Below are 19,590 nucleotides of genomic sequence, written 5' to 3' on the forward strand. Positions count from 1 at the left end.
TTTGTCAATTTACCAAACGTGAAAAGGCCCCTTTAAATAGATTCAGCAAACAGCATTCAACCTGAACAACCTCGTTTCCCTCTTGTTCTTCTGGACTGGTCAAAACCAATATTCAATGGCTCATTCAAACCTTAATTACACCTGTTAGACGTCATTTGATTAAGCAAATTTGATATACTTTTCCGCGAGTCTGAACATATCCATGCCACGTGTCGCTGATTGGATTATAACCGGATATTTACTTATCAAAACTTCATTTGTAAGGTCCCATATTCACCAACACATTCTTAGATTCAAGAAACAGCATTTTGAACTAATACATGTTAAAATGGTGCTTATGTAATTAACATATCAATGATGAATCAAGTAATTAGAAGAGTTACTTTCCATCATAAACTTGGCTTTTAAGTAGTTATATACAATTAAATCTCAAGAATATTCTTTATTTTTCTTAAATTCTAATAATTAGTTGCTGGATATGGGCGCAAGAATCAGGAGAATGATGGCAAATGATCGGTACTTTATTAAATGTATGGAAATGCAGTTAACCGATGTATGCCTAGCGTCTTGAAAAAAAGGCCTTGGCAAAAAGCGCAGACCCAGATGAGACGCCACATGATGCGGCGTCTCATCAATACCGCGCTGTTTCTTAAAGGAGTTTCCGTAAGAAATATTCTAAATATAGAAATAAATATACTAGACATTCCTAATTTTGGAAATAAATTGATCCAATTTAGAAGGATGAGAGAGTCCACTAGGCATAAAAGGGTTAACATGACACCCGCTTTACTCACCTCTTGATGTATTTTGCGGTGAGTCTGAGCGCGTAAAGGGACCACATGTCGCTGATAGGGTTACTGCCCTGATACGAGGGGCGGAGTTTGGGATTCGCGGGTCGGGGACGTCGCTCGTTGTAGGGCTTGGCTGTGTAAGACTCGATAGCGTGACTGCAAGGTAGAACAAAGACTATGCCTCAATAGCGTGACTGCGGAGTAGAAAAATTACTGAGTATGCCGCAATAGCGCGCATGTTGAATAGAAAAAATCACCGCTGTGTTTAAGCACTGGGCCTAGATGTTCTGAACCTTTAAGGCCCATTAAGCTATCAGCCGTTAATGTTTGGATCAAGTTATGTATGTGACTTAATTGTAAACACTTTTCTATCTGTGTTAATTGTAAACATATTTGTTTGCTCGAATAATTTGAAAAATGTTTAATAACATAATTGCTTTAAAAATTAACTTTTTTGGTTGGGTCTGAAGTTTGCAGACTGTTACATTAACTGGTAGTGAACGTTTTGAGCAACGGGGTCATGGTGTTTTAAATCATTGATTTTATGAAGCAATATCTTCATACGGCAAAATCACCGACTTTATATTCAAAATGTTACTAGGCCTCTGCATTTATGCTTTTAAAAAACGTAAGTGACATTGCGTTACTACGAAAACGAAATTGATTATCAGTGATATTAATTAAATGCAACCGTGATTTCATAAATATTTATGTTACGATATTAATAAGAAAGTTTTCATTAAGAATCTTATATCACGTGTGTTCTTAGCTCTACGCTCCAAGACACATGAGCCATTACCACAACACGTCTATGCCGCCATAGCACGCGACCCGCTCAGGTAGGTAATTATGCCATACAACATTACATCTATTCCGCTATAACACGCGATCCGTTCATGGACGGTTATTAGGTGAGGTAACATAAACCCTTACCAGAGCACGTCTATGCCGCTATAGCACGCGACCCGTTCGGGGACGGTTATTAGATGTTCAGGGTCCACAATCCCCAGGTCCGGCCGCAATGCACGACTTGCTATGCCTGAGAAAGTAACCCAGTAAGCCCCATATGAGCCTCGCTCTGGGGAAACGGGGCTAAATGCATGTGTGTTAAGTGTCGTAGCCGATGATCCTGCGCAGGCCAATCAGCAACGACACTATCCGCCTTGACTGGATGTTTGCTTAAACGAGCATTCCTTACAAAAACAACAACAATTAAAGCGAAGTGTCGTCTCTGATAAGCCTGACAGTACTGCCCAGGCTAATCTTTGACGGCACTTTACGCGCATGCATTAAGCCCGGTTTTTCCATAGCGAGGCTCGTGTGTATAAAGACGGTAATTCAATATCGTTAAAATAAGCATTTGCAAAAAAAGAAATACGTAAAGACAGACCAGAAAAAAACATCAATACGTAAGCAACTGCATGTACATTCGAATCATAAAACCGTAAAAGCGACACATCGGCGGTATTTTGCACGTGCACGGCACATTAAAGACTTCTTTTGGGCAAAAATAACATTCCTTTTTACTCTATTGTATTTTCTTGTCCAGCTATGCATGTTGCAATTGTTACACAACTAAATTTGAAATAAACATATACAAAACATGTATAAGAAAGTTCCAGACAAACAGCAACCTGTTTTCGCCTTCATGGGCAGATAATCGAACACCGCCGTCCCCGTCGTCTCACTTCCGGTCCCAGCCGTCGTCGGCACTGAAAACATCAGAAAGAAACACCGTTGGTAATTATTTAACTGTTCATTTTTAAGTCAAAAAAATAATCATATACTCGTCTCGATCTTCTTTCAGTACATTTAAGTGTAAAATTCAGTGGATCTTAAAGCAAATATTTAGTGTGTCATAATTTGTTTTTATTGTTCAAAGATCGCCCACGATGTTGCATGAAACACAACACTCTGATTACATTATAAAGACGATTAACGTGAAAAGAAAAAAAAACACAATTACGCATGCAGACTACAGACAATACTGTTTGTTCATGAGCCGCGTTCTGAGAAAACTGGGCTTAATGCATGTGCGTTAAGTGTTGTCACATATTATCATGTGCAGTCCATACGGGCTAATAAAAGGTAACACTCCCGCTTTTATATTATTTTGAGTATAAACGAAGTCTCTTCTTAGGAAAAATCCAGTTGAGGCGGAAAGTGTCTCCTTGATTAGTCTTAACGTTCTGCAGAGGCTAATCTGGGACGACACTTTAGCACATGAATTAAGCCCAATTTTCCCAGAACAAGGCTCATAGTAATTTTAATTATTCAAGTGTTCCATCAGTAAATTGAACAACTCGATAAATTATCTTATGTAAAAAAAATCGGTAGATCATATTTAGGTTTTATATGCACGATTATTATTGCAAACAAAAAATCAAACAACCCAACTTTTCTTTTCCGAATACGCAGATGTTTTAACCTGTAAAGAGTGCCAGTGCATCGTACCGTGCAAAGTAAATAAGTCACGTTATTACATTCGTCTCAGATTTGAACGCCATGAACTGATGGATTCAGCATCAGTATCAAAAGCTAATCGTGTCCTAAGATGAAAACATGCGGTCAATTATGTCCCTCAGTGCCGATGGTGCATTGTGCAAGGATCTAAGTGTGGGCACATGCCCCCATGGCCTATTTTGCTTTTATTCGCACGGAAGTCTATGTAGCGCAGTTTACGTGCGCTTCTCAACTCGATGACCCGAGTCCGATTCCCAGTGCGGGTGCAAGTGAAATTGGTAGTTGGTCAACAATGCGGACACCTAGGGTCTGCACCGGATGCTCTGGTTTCCATCGAAAGCACAATACCACATCAAATTGAGTTTATTTCAGTAAAACTGAATAACTGGAAGTTATATGCATGATCCATATGTAAAGTTCATTAGTTCATGTAGGAAAAAGGGGCACCCTTAGGGCCCTAATATTATGCAGTCTCAGGCGCGGATCGACCTAATTAACGTTGAAACACACGCACTTACACGTGCACCTGCACCCTCCCCGCCCTCCACCCCCCTACACACACAATACACAATACAATGTGGGACAAAACCTGCGATGAGTGGTTTCAGCTTGTGTTCAATAGATAGTCCTCGACCGATCGGTGCGTTCACAAAGTCTAGTAACTCAGCGTCGGGCTTTGTCGAGTACAGGTTAGCGGCCTTGCACGTATCGATAACGCTTCCACCGCCAACCGCTAGAAACAGATCGAAGTTGTCGCCCTTTGCGAAATCGATGCATTCCTTGAAACTGGAAAACATCGGTACAAGTTATTACAAGGACAGGTATGTATAGCACTGGGTTAAAAAGTAGATCTAGGGAAAAAGACAGTTTTGGATTGAAAGCAGTTTTTGTAAATAAACGACATTTTAAAACCGACATTTTTAGACAATTATATATCCAAAGAGTTTCATATTATGTTGTTTAGATGTTCTGGTTGTAGTTGTGACACATACTCAGAGACAGTCATCATGTTATTTTCCATGTTAAGCTATGTGGGTCATACAACCTAATTGCAAGTGGACTTAAAGACACACTAAGGTAAAACACGTTTTGATACCCAATATTGGTCCGTTAAATAGGTAGCAACATTTTCTAACAAGAGTAAACAAGAGCACCGCATAACGGCAGCCAACGCTCGGCTGCGGGTGCAGTTTTGAATAAATGAAAGCTTGTCCGAAGATTATTTTTTTGAGGTCACATTGACCTTGACCTTTGACCTAGTGACCCAAAAATTGGGTGTGGCGTGTAAAACTCATCAAGGTGCAGCTACAGTTTCAAAGTTGTAGGTGGAAGCACTATGATTTTAGTGCCAATGTTAAGGTTTTAGCACGACACGGACGGCGGACGGCGGAAAGACACAACGAGCAGGCTATGACAATACCTCGGGTTTTCTCCGAAAACAGCCGAGCTAAAAATTGAACCTTGTACAAGAAATGTGTGATACTTAAATATTTACAATAACAACACATGCGTTTAAGACAATTATATCGCACCGATAAAAAAACACGCAAACGTTTAAACGTACAGCATTTTAGAAACTGGAAGTAACAATGACTTCAGAATACTACATCCTTTATCATGTCAGTATAAACTCTGTTTTTGGCAACAGAAACAACAACGTATCGACACTGACGTCTGCAAAATTTGATACTGATATATAACAGAACACTCAAAGCTTAACATTTCTTTATGATATACATACAGTATTATTATTTCGGGGTTTTCGCCAAGGATAGTGTCACCTTACCAGCTTGATTATTTATTTTCATTTATCAAAGTCGTCACAAACATTACCTGTTGCTCATTTGAAAATCACCATCATCACTTTGTCCTCTTAAATTTAGATACTTGATTAACAGGTGCCATGATTGATTAATATTGAAACAAGATTTAAATAAAATTGATATTAGGTAAAGGCTGTATATTTTCAACCTCAGTCCTCACTATGTTTAACTATGTCTAACCTAACCTGACGTCAGTCGGCTCCACCCACTCAGTTTTCACTTTGTTTTACTTTGGCTAACCTGACCTGACGTCAGTCGGCTCCACCCACTCAATTTTCACCATGTTAAACTATGGCTAACCTAACCTGACGTCAGCCGGCTCCATCACTCAGTCTTCACTATGTTAAACTATGGCTACCCTTACCTGACGTCAGTCGGCTCCACCCACTCAGTCTTCACTATGTTTAAATATGGCTAATCTAACCTGACGTCAGTCGGCTCCACCCTTTCAGACTTCACTATGTTTAACTATGACTAACATAACCTGACGTCAGTCGACTCCACCCACTCAGTCTTCACTTTGTTTTACTATGGCTAACCTTACATATCGTCAGTCGGCTCCACCGTCGTCAGTCCCCACTATGTTAAACTATGGCTGACCTTACCTGACGTCAGTCGGCTCCACCCTAACGCGGTCGTACACCTTGTAGGGGATCTTCTGACTGTCCAGGGCTTCCAGCACGGTCTGCACGGGCTTCATCCGGGCAAGTCGAGCGTCTGTCACTACCAGAACGTGCTTCGCGCACAAATTGGCGCAGTCCTAAAATGTCAACAGAAGCAGTTTTAACGATGGGTTGTTTGTGTATGTGTTTCTTGTCGCCGACATTGCATAATCTTTTGAGGTGTTAACTGGCAGATGAATATATATTATGTCGCCAGGGTGTAGTGGATATTGTGTCCGCCTAGCGACCAAGAGGTCACAGGTTCAATCCCAACTGTGAAAGCTTTCTTTAGATATCCGACATACACACCAAGTAGTGGCTGTACCAAAGAAACGGACTAAACTAAAATAAAAAATGTACATAATGCGGATAAAAACCCTAACGCCGCGAAACCCCGCAATTGTTTATTCATTGTGGTCATGTTCTTACGAATACAACATACATAGAAATTAAATTATTGTAAAATAATATAATCCATAAAACACCAGGAACAAGTCGCATTATGCACATTTTCCCCTGATGAAACATAGCATTATATAAAATATAGAAAAGAAATAAATGAAAATATGATAAAACTGTTGTCAATGTCGCGGTACCTACCATGCCGACCTCGCGCGTGACCCCGACGCCATACCGGATGTTAGAGCAGGCCATCTCCAGGGCGTAGTCCTTGTCGTCTGTGGCTGTCCCGTAGCCTAGCAACAGAGCGGGGATTTTTATCAACTTTGAAAAAAATGCCATTAATCTATACATTTTCGGCTCTGAGTTTAATTGCTTAAATACAAAATTTGATAGACGTAGCTTATTCAATTTTTGCAAAAAGTTAAACGATAAATAAGCATATATTCTTGACACGCTTTTGTTTAAAAAAAGTAGCTGTAGATATGTACCATTTGATTGTAAGTATATTATATAAATGAATAGTTGATAAAGCGGTATAAGATTTTGTTACAAATCCTATCAAAAATAATTTTAAGCGATAAATTGCGATAGCAAGACGACAAGACTGAAAACTCGAAAAAAATCCATCATTAAATTATGAAGAGTGGAATAATTTAGAGTTCGAGAAAGTAATATATAAATCAAGAATTGGCTAAAACAAAAACTTAAAAATATTGGCGACTCTGTTCATTTGTCAGTTTATGTATAACAATTGTACACAAAACATATAAATAATATAAACATATGAATATTTGTGTTTAGTTCTGATATGACCACACTAACATTACATCATTACATGGATTTATTTAGGAAGATCGATAATGAAATTTGTTAATAAAAACATTGGCACAAAACATATGCTAACGAACACTTTGCGTTTATTGGTCTAAAATGGAAATATGGTCTTTATTCTAAGGCCTTAAAATGTGTTCGTAAATTTTGTTACTTGGGTACAACTAGTTCCTTCAGCTATTGATAGCTTAAATTGAAAATAGGTCAAAATTCAAATTTATGACGTAATGTAAATTCTAAAGTTAAGATCAAGACATTTTTTTAAATCACAAAACTGCTATTTACATGCATTATAATCAGTTTAATGTTATCCTTTAATCCATAGAATTAAATAATTTTCTCGAAAAAACTGTGCTCTTTTATTCTTCGACAAGCAAACTGTCAGCCGTTAGGCAAATGCTCAGCTAATCGCACTTGCTCCGAAATGGTTCAGAGCATATAGCTCGTCTTATCCCTGTCGTCATTTCACAACACACGATCGAGTAGATTTTTTTTTGTAAAAAGTTTGAAATGGTTTTTTTTTTTCGATGTTAATTGTTAATTGTCGACTGCCATTGATATAGTTGTATACTATGGCCATGCATGGAAAAGTCCAATGAAATTAAGCAACGTAAAAAAACGTTACAAACTGATAAGCCCTCCCAATCTCAATACACACTTACGTTTTACAGCTGATGCAGACTGGACCGGGATACATCTAAAAGAAAATGATTTGAGTCTAGCTATGGCAAAACCTGTCTAATTTCATGTGCATAACGTGTCGTCAGAGGTTAATCAGTGACGACGATTTCGGCGTTTATGGAATTCTTCTTTTGAAAAAAGCCTCTTCTGAACGAAATCCTGTCTATGCGGAAAGGGTCGTCCCAGATTGGCCTATGCGGACAGCGCATGCTAATTTAAGCCGATACTTTACGCACACGTAGCAGCCCGGTTTTCCCACAGCGCGGCCACAGGAGGGAAGCCCATGTTTTTTATTATTGTATATATATATAATTTAGATACGGCTTCCCTCCTGTGAACGCGGCTGATATTTATGTTATTCATTCTATGAAAAACAAAGGTTTACCATTTAATAGGGATTTTTAAAAATGTTGCGGATGCACTGCCTTTGATTGTATGTTTTTATAAGGAAACTACGAATATGTGAGAATGGATTGGCAAATAGGTCAAATGAAGATGACATTGCTTTACCCTAAGTTAAAACCACGAAGGTATGGATCGCATAAGAATCGTCTATCAAAACATCTATGTCGCTTTCACACAACTATGCGGAGGCAAAACCGGTTAAAATCGTCAAGTGTTTTGTTACTTAATTGGGCCGTTTAACAGATTCTGGCATGTATTGAAGCATGTCATTAAATGCTCTATATTGATACATTTAAACATTTGACCTAAATATCGCCAGTAAAAAAACAAAAACCATTACAATTTAAAAAAAAGGAACAAAAGTAACCCTCAACAGGGCTCGAACCATGATCCCTGGAGTTCTGGAATAAAAATTATCCCGCCTAGACCACTCGACCATCCATGCTCATGCTTAGAGCGGATGTATTTTTAGTTGGTCGCGTCAGCGGCCAGCTAAATTTACAGAGCATATTTTGCAAATCAGTATGTGCTTAGAAGCCTTAAGTACGGTAAGAACCACAACTCACTCTGCTAGGGAGGATTACCGCTGTCTGTCTGCAGCAGACGACAAATCATTCTGCTCTAGCAGTGAGTGTATATACCCTCTAGCAGTGAGTGTATATACCGGCTTGTAAGAGGACATTGGCCAGTCTAGTGTTTATCATTGAAATCTGTACATATTGGCTGCTTTCAGGGAAAACGGGGCTTAATGCACGTAATACGATTAGCCTGTGCACACTGATATACCTGTGCAATGCGCACAAGCTAATCAAGGACGACAACAGAGAACAACTTCAGTGCCTTCAGCACTTTGATTTACCTATATAAGCAATCCTCGTAGTTTCCCAAAATATAACTATAACAACAGAACTTTCCTAATTATAAAATCGTTTCGCGTCGCACGACGCTTTATAATTTTCAGGTTTTCAAATCGTCAAAAGATGCATATAATGGATATTTAAGAGCATGGTAAATGGTCAGTATTATTATTTCCTCAAAAATATCATAACATAAATGAAAATTTGCGATTCTGAAACAACTTTTCTTAATTTTGTCAATTTACCAAATCGCTCAACTGCCCCTTTAACACTAAAACTAAGTAACGCAAGATTGCGTGATCTTGTTAGGGTTAGCTAGGGTAGCTCCACACCAGCCTGTGCAAATGCGCACGCTGGTCTGGAGCAATGGTGTCCGCATATGCCAAATTACCCATTTTTGCATGACGCGGCTCAAAATTCCGTATTCATTGGGTTTGGTCTCCTTAATCATACAATAAGCCTGGGTCACTATCTGCCATCAACTGACTGCATGAACTAAATATCAAAACCCGTAGCAATACATTCGACAGTTGTATATTTTTACGCATTAATGCATTGCATTAAAACTATTAAACAGATTTTGGCATTTTTGTTAAGTTTGTTATTAAATTACAAAAACTTGATAGAATTAAAAAGCTTTACCAACCCCATGTGACCACTTTAGTTAAGCTACGTACTGAATGTAAAGTGTTATCTCAAAGACACCGATACAAGTATGCGATCCAAATACCGGGAGGGTCACAGATTTCAAGAGCATATCGGGTCATCCTGCAGGAAATGGTTCACGGAATAGCAGAGTCATTACATGCATATCTGACATCTACAGAATGAGGCTATGTTAAACTTTACAATGTTGAACTTGTTAAGATTAACACTCACACACTGTCATTGTATGTATACATACGGTATGTTTGCAATGATATATATGCATTCTTTTTAATTCATAATTATGCATAATACATAAGAAATAAGCTGTCAAAACGTGCAAAACCCCTTAAAATAATAATAATTTCTGTTACCGTCACCTGCGTATATCTTTAACACAATGTATTATTTACATTTGTAAACTTGTTCTAATATATTAATTATATTTTCAAAACAGGGTAACCATCGTGTGTTAACTTCAATGTTATCAAACAAAAACCATGCAACAAGAAAACATAGGTGTTTTGTACTAAATATTAATAAACAAAATATCCGAACGTACCTGTGTCCCAAGAATTGATTTCGAAAAGTAAACCGAGTGGAAAATACTCTTCCGATAGCTGCCATTTTTGTTTTAAATCACAATCAGCTGGAAAAGCTCGGGTCATAATCTAGTTTTTACATGTTAACCCAGTTTCCGATTTAGACTTGTACATAGAGCATGGCGTAGCCAGCGACCAGCCCGGGTTTATGACGGCAACCTCGACAGCAATCGGGACTATTTGGAATATAAAAAAAACACAAAAATGTGTTATCCATACGCAAATTCACAATGGTTATTAAACTAGGAATAGTTCTTCATACTAGGACGGAAGCATTAAACTTGGACTGGGTGTATCATACTCGGAGCTGGGGCATAATACTCGCACTTTATTAATAACATTGTATACTCGCATTAGGTTCATTATACTCAGACTGGATGCATGTTACATGGACAGGATGTACCATACTAGGAGAAGGTGTAGTATAGGTGTAGTATACTCATGCAGGATGTGTGATACACGGACTGGGCTCATTATACTCATGGTGGATGCATTATACTCGACCTGGGTGCATTACACTCGGAATGGGTGCATGATAGAAAGTCTGGGTGTTTTATAATTGGCCTGGGTGCATTATTCTCGAACTGGATGTTTTATTCTCGGCCTGGGTGCATTAAACTAGGCCTGGGTGCATTATACTCGGATTGGGTTTGTTATATTCGAACTGGGTGATTATACTAAGCCCGGGAGCACTATAATCGGACTTGGAACAATATAGTCGGTCTGGGCGCATTATGCTCGGTTTTGGTGCATTATACTAGGACTAAGTGCATTATACTCGGCCTGGGTGTGCTATACTCGGCCTAGGTGCATTATACTCGGACGGGTTGCCATATGACGTCCTATAACGGGTCAAAACAGCGTCATTCGACGGGTCTCGGTGAGCGCTACAAACGTGCCAAATTTTGCGACTATATTCAAAGGCGTTTGCGAGCGGCGCCCGTTAAACGCTTACGTGCACACCTCCATAGTGACGTCATCGGCTGGCATTCCTTATAATGGGAACCCTTCTGCCGTTGCTGGAGGCAAAGTAGTTGACTGATAGTCTTGAAACATGGCACACTTGTAGGGCTCAATGAGTCGAGCATGTCGGAAGTGTCGCCGACCCTCCCAGTGACGTCATTGACGTTTAAACGGACGGCAAAGTGGCAACTTATGACGTCAGTGGCACTTCCATATGACATCCTATAACGACGGGACCAACGTCATTCGGCGGGTCTCGGTGAGCTGTACAAACGTGCCATGTTGCCGGTCTTCCCAGTGACGACATTGACGTTACAAATGACGTCAAAGTTGCAGCTTCTGACGTCAGCGGCACGGTCATATGACGTCCTATAACGGTCAAAACAGCGTCATTCGACGGGCCTCGGTGAGCGCTACAAACGTGCCGAATTTCGCGACTATATTCAAAGGCGTTTGCGAGTGGCGCCCGTTAAACGCTTACGTGTAAACCTCCATAGTGACGTCATCGGCTGGCATTCATTATAATGGGAGTCGTTCTGCCGTTGCTGGAGGCAAAGTAGATGACTGATAGTCATGAAACTTGGCACACTTGTAGGGCTCAATGAGTCGAGCATGTCGGAAGTGTCGCCGACCCTCACAGTGACGTCATTGACGTTAAAACAGACGGCAAAGTGGCAACTTATGACGTCAGTAGCACGTCCATATGACGTCCTATAACGACGGGACCAACGTCATTCGGTGGGTCTAGGTGAGCTGTACAAACGTGCCCTGTCGCCGGTCTTCCAAGTGACGAAATTGACGTAATTGATGACGTCAAAGTTGCAGCTTCTGACGTCAGCGGCACGGTCATATGACGTCCTATAACGGTCAAAACAGCGTCATTCAACGGGCCTCGGTGAGCGCTACAAACGTGCCGAATTTCGCGACTATATTCAAAGGCGTTTGCGAGCGGCGCCCGTTAAACGCTTACGTGTAAACCTCCATAGTGACGTCATCGGCTGGCATTCCTTATAATGGGAGCCGTTCTGCCGTTGCTGGAGGCAAAATAGTTGACCGATAGTCATGAAACTTGGCACACTTGTAGGGCTCATTGAGTCGAGCATGTCGAAAGTGTCGTAAACCCTCCCAGTGACGTCATTGACGTTTAAACGGACGTCAAAGTGGCAACTTATGACGTCAGTGGCACGTCGATATGACGTCGTATAACGACGGGACCAATGTCATTCGGCGGGTCTCGGTGAGCTCTACAAATGTGCCATGTCGCCGGTCTTCCCAGTGACGACATTGACGTAACAGATGACGTCAAAGTTGCAGCTTCTGACGCAGCGGCAGGCCATATGACGTCCTATAACGGTAAAAACTTCGACTCTTATTATGGGGGTAACGGGGCAAATACGGGCCAGTTAGCGTACCTTCGGCGACACTTTCACCGGAAGCGATGGCACTGAGACGCCATATTGAACTTGGCGCATGCGTGACCCATAGGGGCACACAAGTCTGTCAAGTTTCGTCGCTGTGGCAAACCTACTCCGAGAGATACTCGGGACTTCAGGCTCCTATTAGGGGGTAACGGGGCCAATACGGGCAAGTTAGCGTATCTTCGGCGACACTTTCACCGGAAGCGATGGCACTGAGACGCCATATTGAAATTGGCGCATGCGTGACACATCGAGGCACACAAGTCTGCCAAGTTTCGTCGCTCTGGGTCACCTACTCCGAGAGATAATCGCGACTTCAGGCTCCTATTATGTGGTAACGGGGCCAATACGGGTCAGTTAGCGTTCCTCCGGCGACACTTTCACCGGAAACGATGGCACTGAGACGCCATATAGAACTTTGCTCATGCGTGATCCATAGGGGCACACAAGTCTGCCAAGTTTCGTCGCTGTGGCACACCTACTCCGAGAGAGACTCGCTACTTCAGATAAATTAAGTTCTGCATCAGCACAATGCATTTGAAAGAGAAAAAAACGAGCTTCGCTCTGTGAAAACAAGGCTAAGCATATGCATGTCCTTTAAGCGCAGTTATTGGTACACGCGCTTCTCACCAAGGCGATCAGGGTTCAATCACTGACGCATTTTTGCATGACGCGGGTATTTATGTTTCTTAACTATATTTTATACGTGTCTTGATAATGCAGAACTGTTTCAATAGCATTCATTACAAAATCAAACAGCGATAGTCCGTACCATTAAAAGTATAACCTTGTTTGAAAATAAATCAACAACTATTACCAAATACTAATTGAAGTGTGGTTAGTCATAATAAAGCGGTTTTCAGTCATTATAAGGCGTGGTCAGTCGCTATCAGACGTGGTCAATTATTATCAGGCGTTGTCAGTAATTATGAAGCGTCGACAGTCGTTATGACACTATAACACGCGGTCAGCCATTATTAGTTAGCTTAGTGGTTACTATACGCGCTCACCACCAAGGCGGGTCCAATCCCAGCTTCCGGCGTACGTACGTATACGTACGTATGCTAGCTTTGTAGGTGGTCACCACAGCGCACAAGTAAGGTTTCCCACGGGTTTTGCCCACACCGCACAAGACCGCGCAAAAATTTACTATCTTTCAGTTATAACTTTCAGATAATACCTCAAAATTCGTTCCAACTTTCGTCACTCTAAACAGTGAATTTCGAATGAATGCTGGGACACGCTCCGGGGCCTTACATAACGCAGCCTCGGGCGCGGAAGGACCTCATAAATTATAAAATGCAGTTATTAGCGTTGACAGTCGTCATGAAGCGTTGCCATTCATTGTGAGACGTTGTCAGCCATTATAAGGCGTTTTCGGTCGCTCTTACACGTTGTAAATCGTTATCGTCAGTCGCTTTGACACGTTGTCAGCCAATTTTAAGCGTTGTCAATCGCTATAATACGTGGTCAGCCATTATTAGGCGTTGTCAGTCGCTTTAATACGTGTTCAGCCATTATTAAGCGTTGTCAATTGCTATGACACGATGTCAGCCATTATTATGCGTTGTCATTCGCTTTAAAACGTGGTCAGTCATTATAAGGCATTGTCAGTCGCTATAATACGTGGTAAGCCATTATTAGACATTGTCAGTCGCTATAAAATGTTGTCAGTCATTATTCGGCGCTGTCAGTCTTTGTAACACGTTGTCAACCAGTATTAGGCGTTGTCAGTCGCTATAACACGTTGTCAGTCATTATTGGGCGCTGTCAGTCGCTATAGTACGTGGTCAGTCGTTATGAGGCGTTGTCATTTATTATGAGGCATGATCAGTCATTATGCGGCGTTTTCAGTCATAATAAGGCGTGATCAGTTGCTATGAGAGATAATCAGTCGTTTTGAGCCGTTGTCATCAATTACGAGGCGTGGTCAGTCATTATATCCATTTATTTATTTATTTTGTAGTGCACCGATTGTAAAAATGCATGCATATAGGGTCAGTGTACTTATTTACCTTACTTTACAGTGACTGTCTGGTTAGCGCAGTGGTTAGTATACGCGCTCATCACCAAGGCGGGTTCAATCCGAGCTTCCGGCGTACGTACGTATGTGAGCTCGGTTATTGGCGCTATAACGGACAAGTGAGGTTCGCCCCGGTTTTTTTTCCCCACCGCACAAGACCGCGCTGAAATTGACTATCTTCCAGTTTTAACCAACCAGCAAATTTGCGATAATACTTCGTTCCATCTTTCGTCAGTCTGAAACAGTGTATTACACAAGAATGCCGGAACACACTCCGGATCCTTACCTAACGCAGCCTCGGGCGCGGAAGAACGTATTTCTCTTTTGCTTTGGTCACATTTTACTGCCAAACATTTTCTGCAGAAAACGTTCACACAATACTCGACATTTCGTTACGTGATTTTCTTGTGAACGAACTCGATACGCGATAGGAGTGCCTACCCGCTATAACGGTCGGTCACACGAGCGAATCAACAGTGCGTGTTTGTCTCGTCGGCTGCCCGCAAGCGGATTACCACGTGTCCGGAGGAAACCGCTGTTCCTGCCTGACTCAACGCTCGGCGCGCTGCCTGTAACGTTCAGTGGTTTATTATTGGTTTTGGTTAAGTGGGCCGATCCCGGAGATACTGCAGTCCGCTTTTATGGTATGTTTCGTTACAAAAAAGTCTCTTCTCAGCGACAATTCTTTTCTGGTGGAAAGCGTCGTCCCTGACTCGGCTATGCGGACTGCACATGCTAACCTGGGACAATTTACGCACATTGATTATGCCCCGTTTTTTGCAGAGCTTAAAGCCCAAGGTAGAATCTGAGTCAGCCCGACCGGAAGCCGATTGAATACATTTTTCAACAATTGATTTTGTTGGGTTTTCTATGAGTTGGATCATGTTAGACATTTCACATGGTTATATGTAGTTTTTTATATAATCATAATGCAAGCATAGTATTACACATATAAATAAGATTATTGCATGATCTTTCCATTATGTATGCAATTGAAATGAACTGCGTCATACATATTTCCGCAGACACAGAAGGCTAAGATCGAGGTATTAATAGTTCATAAAGCATACATTAGTTTTAAGAGGACTAAAAATGTTTTATCAATAGTCATTTTCAAGTTTATCTTTTGATAAATATGTGTTTATTTGCAAAGCCAGGCTATTGTTTTGTAGATTCAACATCTTAAATATGTTAGGCCAGATTCCCCTTGAAGTTTATTTTATGTACCTACACATTTTATTATACAAAATTAAGCCAAGATTGGTCATAGATTTCTGAGGAGAATTATGGGGTTCAATTTGGGGAACAATCTATATTTTGTCTAAGGGTTATTGGCATGCTTCTCACTGAGGCAACCAAAGTTCAATCCACATTCCCGGAGGCATGCAAGTTTGGTTGGTGGTCACCGTAACGGACAAGAGGGGTTTCTTCCGGGTACTCCAGCTTCCCCTCACAATAAAAGACCACACCAAAATTGAAAATTGTTTCAGCTGAAATTTGCATATTGAATTCAAAATTCAACCTAATTTTTGGGAGTCCAGAAAGCAAGTTAGGGATGAGTGCACTCAGGTCCTCACATAAGACTTACAGCTTCAGAAGCGGAAAGACCTCATAAACTTTGATATCCCGGCCACCCCCCCAACACACATAAGGGTAATGGGACCGAAATTCAGCCCCAAATTTAAGCCTGCAGGAATATATTAACACGAAGACAAGCTGCGTTTCATGTTTTTTTTGTTTCGAAATTACAATGCCAAGATACACCAGCACATGAATTCTTGTAACAACAATATCTTAAAATAATAATAATTATAGTTCATTAAGTAATTTAAATACTGAAATAGCATGCAAATCTTAACATAAATAGTATATTGACATTCTGTATATAATAATAGTTGTTATTTATAATTCGAATACATTGTATATGAATTACAATGCAAAAATCTCCTTTTTAAATGTCTTAACCATGTGAAATTTGTCGAGTTAGCTTCTTAAAAATAATTTTATTGATAAGAAATGAAATTGTAATTTGGCAGCGATTCTTGTTAAAACAAATGTTTAATACATGGAATTTAACAAATGCGTTTCATTGCGATACAACCTAATAATCTTGTACAATCAATGACGGAAAACTTTGGGTTTAGGTCTTCATGACTTCAAAGGGACATGTCCACTTTTTTATCATGTTTTTCAGAAATGTTGTATTTTAAACAGCAAACAACCAGCAGATCGAAGACAATCAATGTTATAAACAAGGCCATGACATGTGTCCTACTTAATTGCATGCAATTAACAAGGCTACTTACTATCATCTTATCACAATTGACTACTTAATTGGCATGTAGTAAACAGGGCCCACCTCTGGAAAGATACTGCCTCTCCTCACATATCTAATCACATCATATAATTATCTACGCAAATTTCTTGTTTTCTTGCCAGAATCAGAAATCAATAAATTGACATGATAATGTCAAATTAAAAAACCAAACATGAACTTTCCTGCTGGCAAATATGAATTATTTTACAGTTTGTTGTTGACTAAAGCCATACCAGGAACATTGTGTTCGATCTGCTGGTTGTTTGCTGTTTAAAATACAACATTTCTGAAAAACATGATACACACACTGGAAATAAAGGTTCTGAACACTTAGCACTAATTCTTACTATTTTAATAAAGTTAATAGTATCGATACAGCTTTACTGCTTTAGTGTTTTTCCGGTGGCAGCTGTAAATGGTCTTCATTTGTGTTGCTGATTGGATAAATTAACCCTTGCCCACTCAGAAGCAAAGTGAAAATGGCTATGTGCAAACAGCAATTAACTAGAACAGCCTGCAAGTAACTCGCAGACTGTTCAGGTTTTATACTGTTCGCTGCTCATCAGTATCTAAGGGTTATTAATGATGCCTTTAAAACTTGAATATGGTAAGAAAGGTTTTTAATCAAATATAACTTTCTAACGGACTACAAATACATAAAAATACGTATCTAAGGGGTAAAGGGTTGACTACAATTTTCTTTCATCTGTCAATGTGCAATTAGTAGATGAACTGTCTGCTTAAATTTCTTTCAGGAAGAAGGGCGTTGCCATGTTTAGCACATTCCTGTGGACAACATAGACCTTCGTGTTTGGTTTTCCATCACTTATAGCTCTTAAGGCATACAAAGGCTCAATTATTTTAAAGACACAGTAATGTGAGACTTACTCTGGGAAAGCTGGACTTAATGTATATGGGCAGTGTCATCCCAGATTAGCTGGGCTTAATGTATATGGACAGTGTCATCCCAGATTAGCTGGGCTTAATGTATATGGGCAGTGTCATCCCAGATTAGCTGGGCTTAATGTATATGGGCAGTGTCATCCCAGATTAGCTGGGCTTAATGTATATGGACAGTGTCATCCCAGATTAGCTGGGCTTAATGTATATGGACAGTGTCATCCCAGATTAGCTGGGCTTAATGTATATGGGCAGTGTCATCCCAGATTAGCTGGGCTTAATGTATATGGGCAGTGTCATCCCAGATTAGCTGGGCTTAATGTATATGGGCATTGTTATCCCAGATTAGCTGGGCTTAATGTATATGGCCAGTGTCATCCCAGATTAGCGGGGGGCTACATCCCAGATATGGGCAATGTATCCAGTGTAACTGGGCTTATGTATATGGGCAGTTCATCCCAGACTGGGCTTTCATGTATATGGGCAGTGTCATCCAGATTAGTGTCCCTTTATATACAAGTTATTGGCATTGTGGACTGCACAGGCTGATGGCATGTGTAGACTGCACAGGCTGATTGGCATGTGTGGACTGCACAGGCTGATTGGCATGTGTGGACTGCACAGGCTGATTGGCATGTGTGGACTGCACAGACTGATTGGCATGTGTGGACTGCACAGGCTGATTGGCATGTGTAGACTGCAAAGGCTGATTGGCATGTGTGGACTGCACAGGCTGATATTGGATTTTTTATGCACATGTCTAAGCCCCATTTTACAGAGCAGGATGAACTGTTTTAAATATTGCAGACTCTATGGCCTAAATGGTTTCCAATGGTTTGTGGCTACCCAAAACATGATTTTCGGAATTCCATCGTTAACTCGACTATTGAACAACCGCATAACTGTGATATTTTTATTTCGTTAGACTTTTTCATCAATTTGTTTATAATTAACATTTTTGTGTGAAATTGTATGTTTTGTGTAAGTTGTATTATTTTTGCGACTGCAATTACTAACATTTTGCAATTAGCATTTTGATTTAAGGTTATAAAGCTTTAATCATTATCTTAATTTTTCCCTTCTGTACTGGAGGAAATTCATTGGAAAAAATATACCTTTATGCTTATAACATTTGTTTGACTTTTTGACAGTATTCTTAGGAACTGTGAATTATCTGAAAATGAAGAACAAAAAAGTAAATATTTACTAGTTTCAAGTAATGACTAATAAATCATGTATGCATGGTATACTATGTAGAATGCTCACTGCATGCCATATTCTGGTTTCACTGTTATGTTTTATGATTTTTGTAGTTCCAAATTGTGAATTAAAAAAATATAAAGCAGAGCACAAAGTTGTACCGTTTGATATACAAGTTATAAAAGTTGTACCGTTTTATATACAAGTTATAAAAGTGCAATTGTAAACACAAGTTTCAAGTCCCAGTCTTTAGAATCCATATAATGTGATTTTTGTTGGCAAATGCATCCCGAGTACCCACTGATATATTGATTCACAATATCTGATTATCAAAAATATCTGAATTTTTAGCATCTTCTAAATACTGTTGAATGATAATATAATATATTTGTATGATCTTTTTGTTTCATTGCAAGATTAAATGTGAATAACTTACAATTCCTGTTAATTGCTATGTTAACCCTTTCCCACTCAGAAGCAAAGTGAAAATGGCCATGTGCAAACAGCAAAAACCCAGAACAGCTTGCTCACCAGTATCTAGGGGTTGGAAATGAAGCCTTAAAACGTGAATCTAGTAAGAAAAGGTTCATAAATTAAATTGAAACTT

The 19,590-nt window shown here is 40.0% G+C and overlaps 1 protein-coding gene across 1 annotated transcript in view; it reads right to left on the reverse strand.

Annotated features, from left to right (window-relative positions):
* LOC127856834 (hydroxyacid-oxoacid transhydrogenase, mitochondrial-like) overlaps positions 1–10,274 on the reverse strand; it is a 36,081-nt gene extending 25,807 nt beyond the window's left edge. Inside the window, exons 1-8 of the mRNA XM_052392980.1 lie at positions 10,123–10,274; positions 7,635–7,669; positions 6,340–6,434; positions 5,683–5,837; positions 3,844–4,040; positions 2,426–2,503; positions 1,725–1,830; positions 795–947 (exon numbers count right to left, since the gene is read on the reverse strand). Of these exons, the coding sequence (XP_052248940.1) occupies positions 795–947; positions 1,725–1,830; positions 2,426–2,503; positions 3,844–4,040; positions 5,683–5,837; positions 6,340–6,434; positions 7,635–7,669; positions 10,123–10,187 (884 nt within the window). The 5' untranslated portion in view covers positions 10,188–10,274. The remainder of the gene's footprint in view (positions 1–794; positions 948–1,724; positions 1,831–2,425; positions 2,504–3,843; positions 4,041–5,682; positions 5,838–6,339; positions 6,435–7,634; positions 7,670–10,122) is intronic.
* Positions 10,275–19,590: the final 9,316 nt, after the last annotated feature.

The sequence above is a fragment of the Dreissena polymorpha genome, chromosome 14 (genome assembly GCF_020536995.1).
Source record: "Dreissena polymorpha isolate Duluth1 chromosome 14, UMN_Dpol_1.0, whole genome shotgun sequence".
Taxonomy (NCBI): Eukaryota; Metazoa; Mollusca; class Bivalvia; order Myida; family Dreissenidae; genus Dreissena; species Dreissena polymorpha.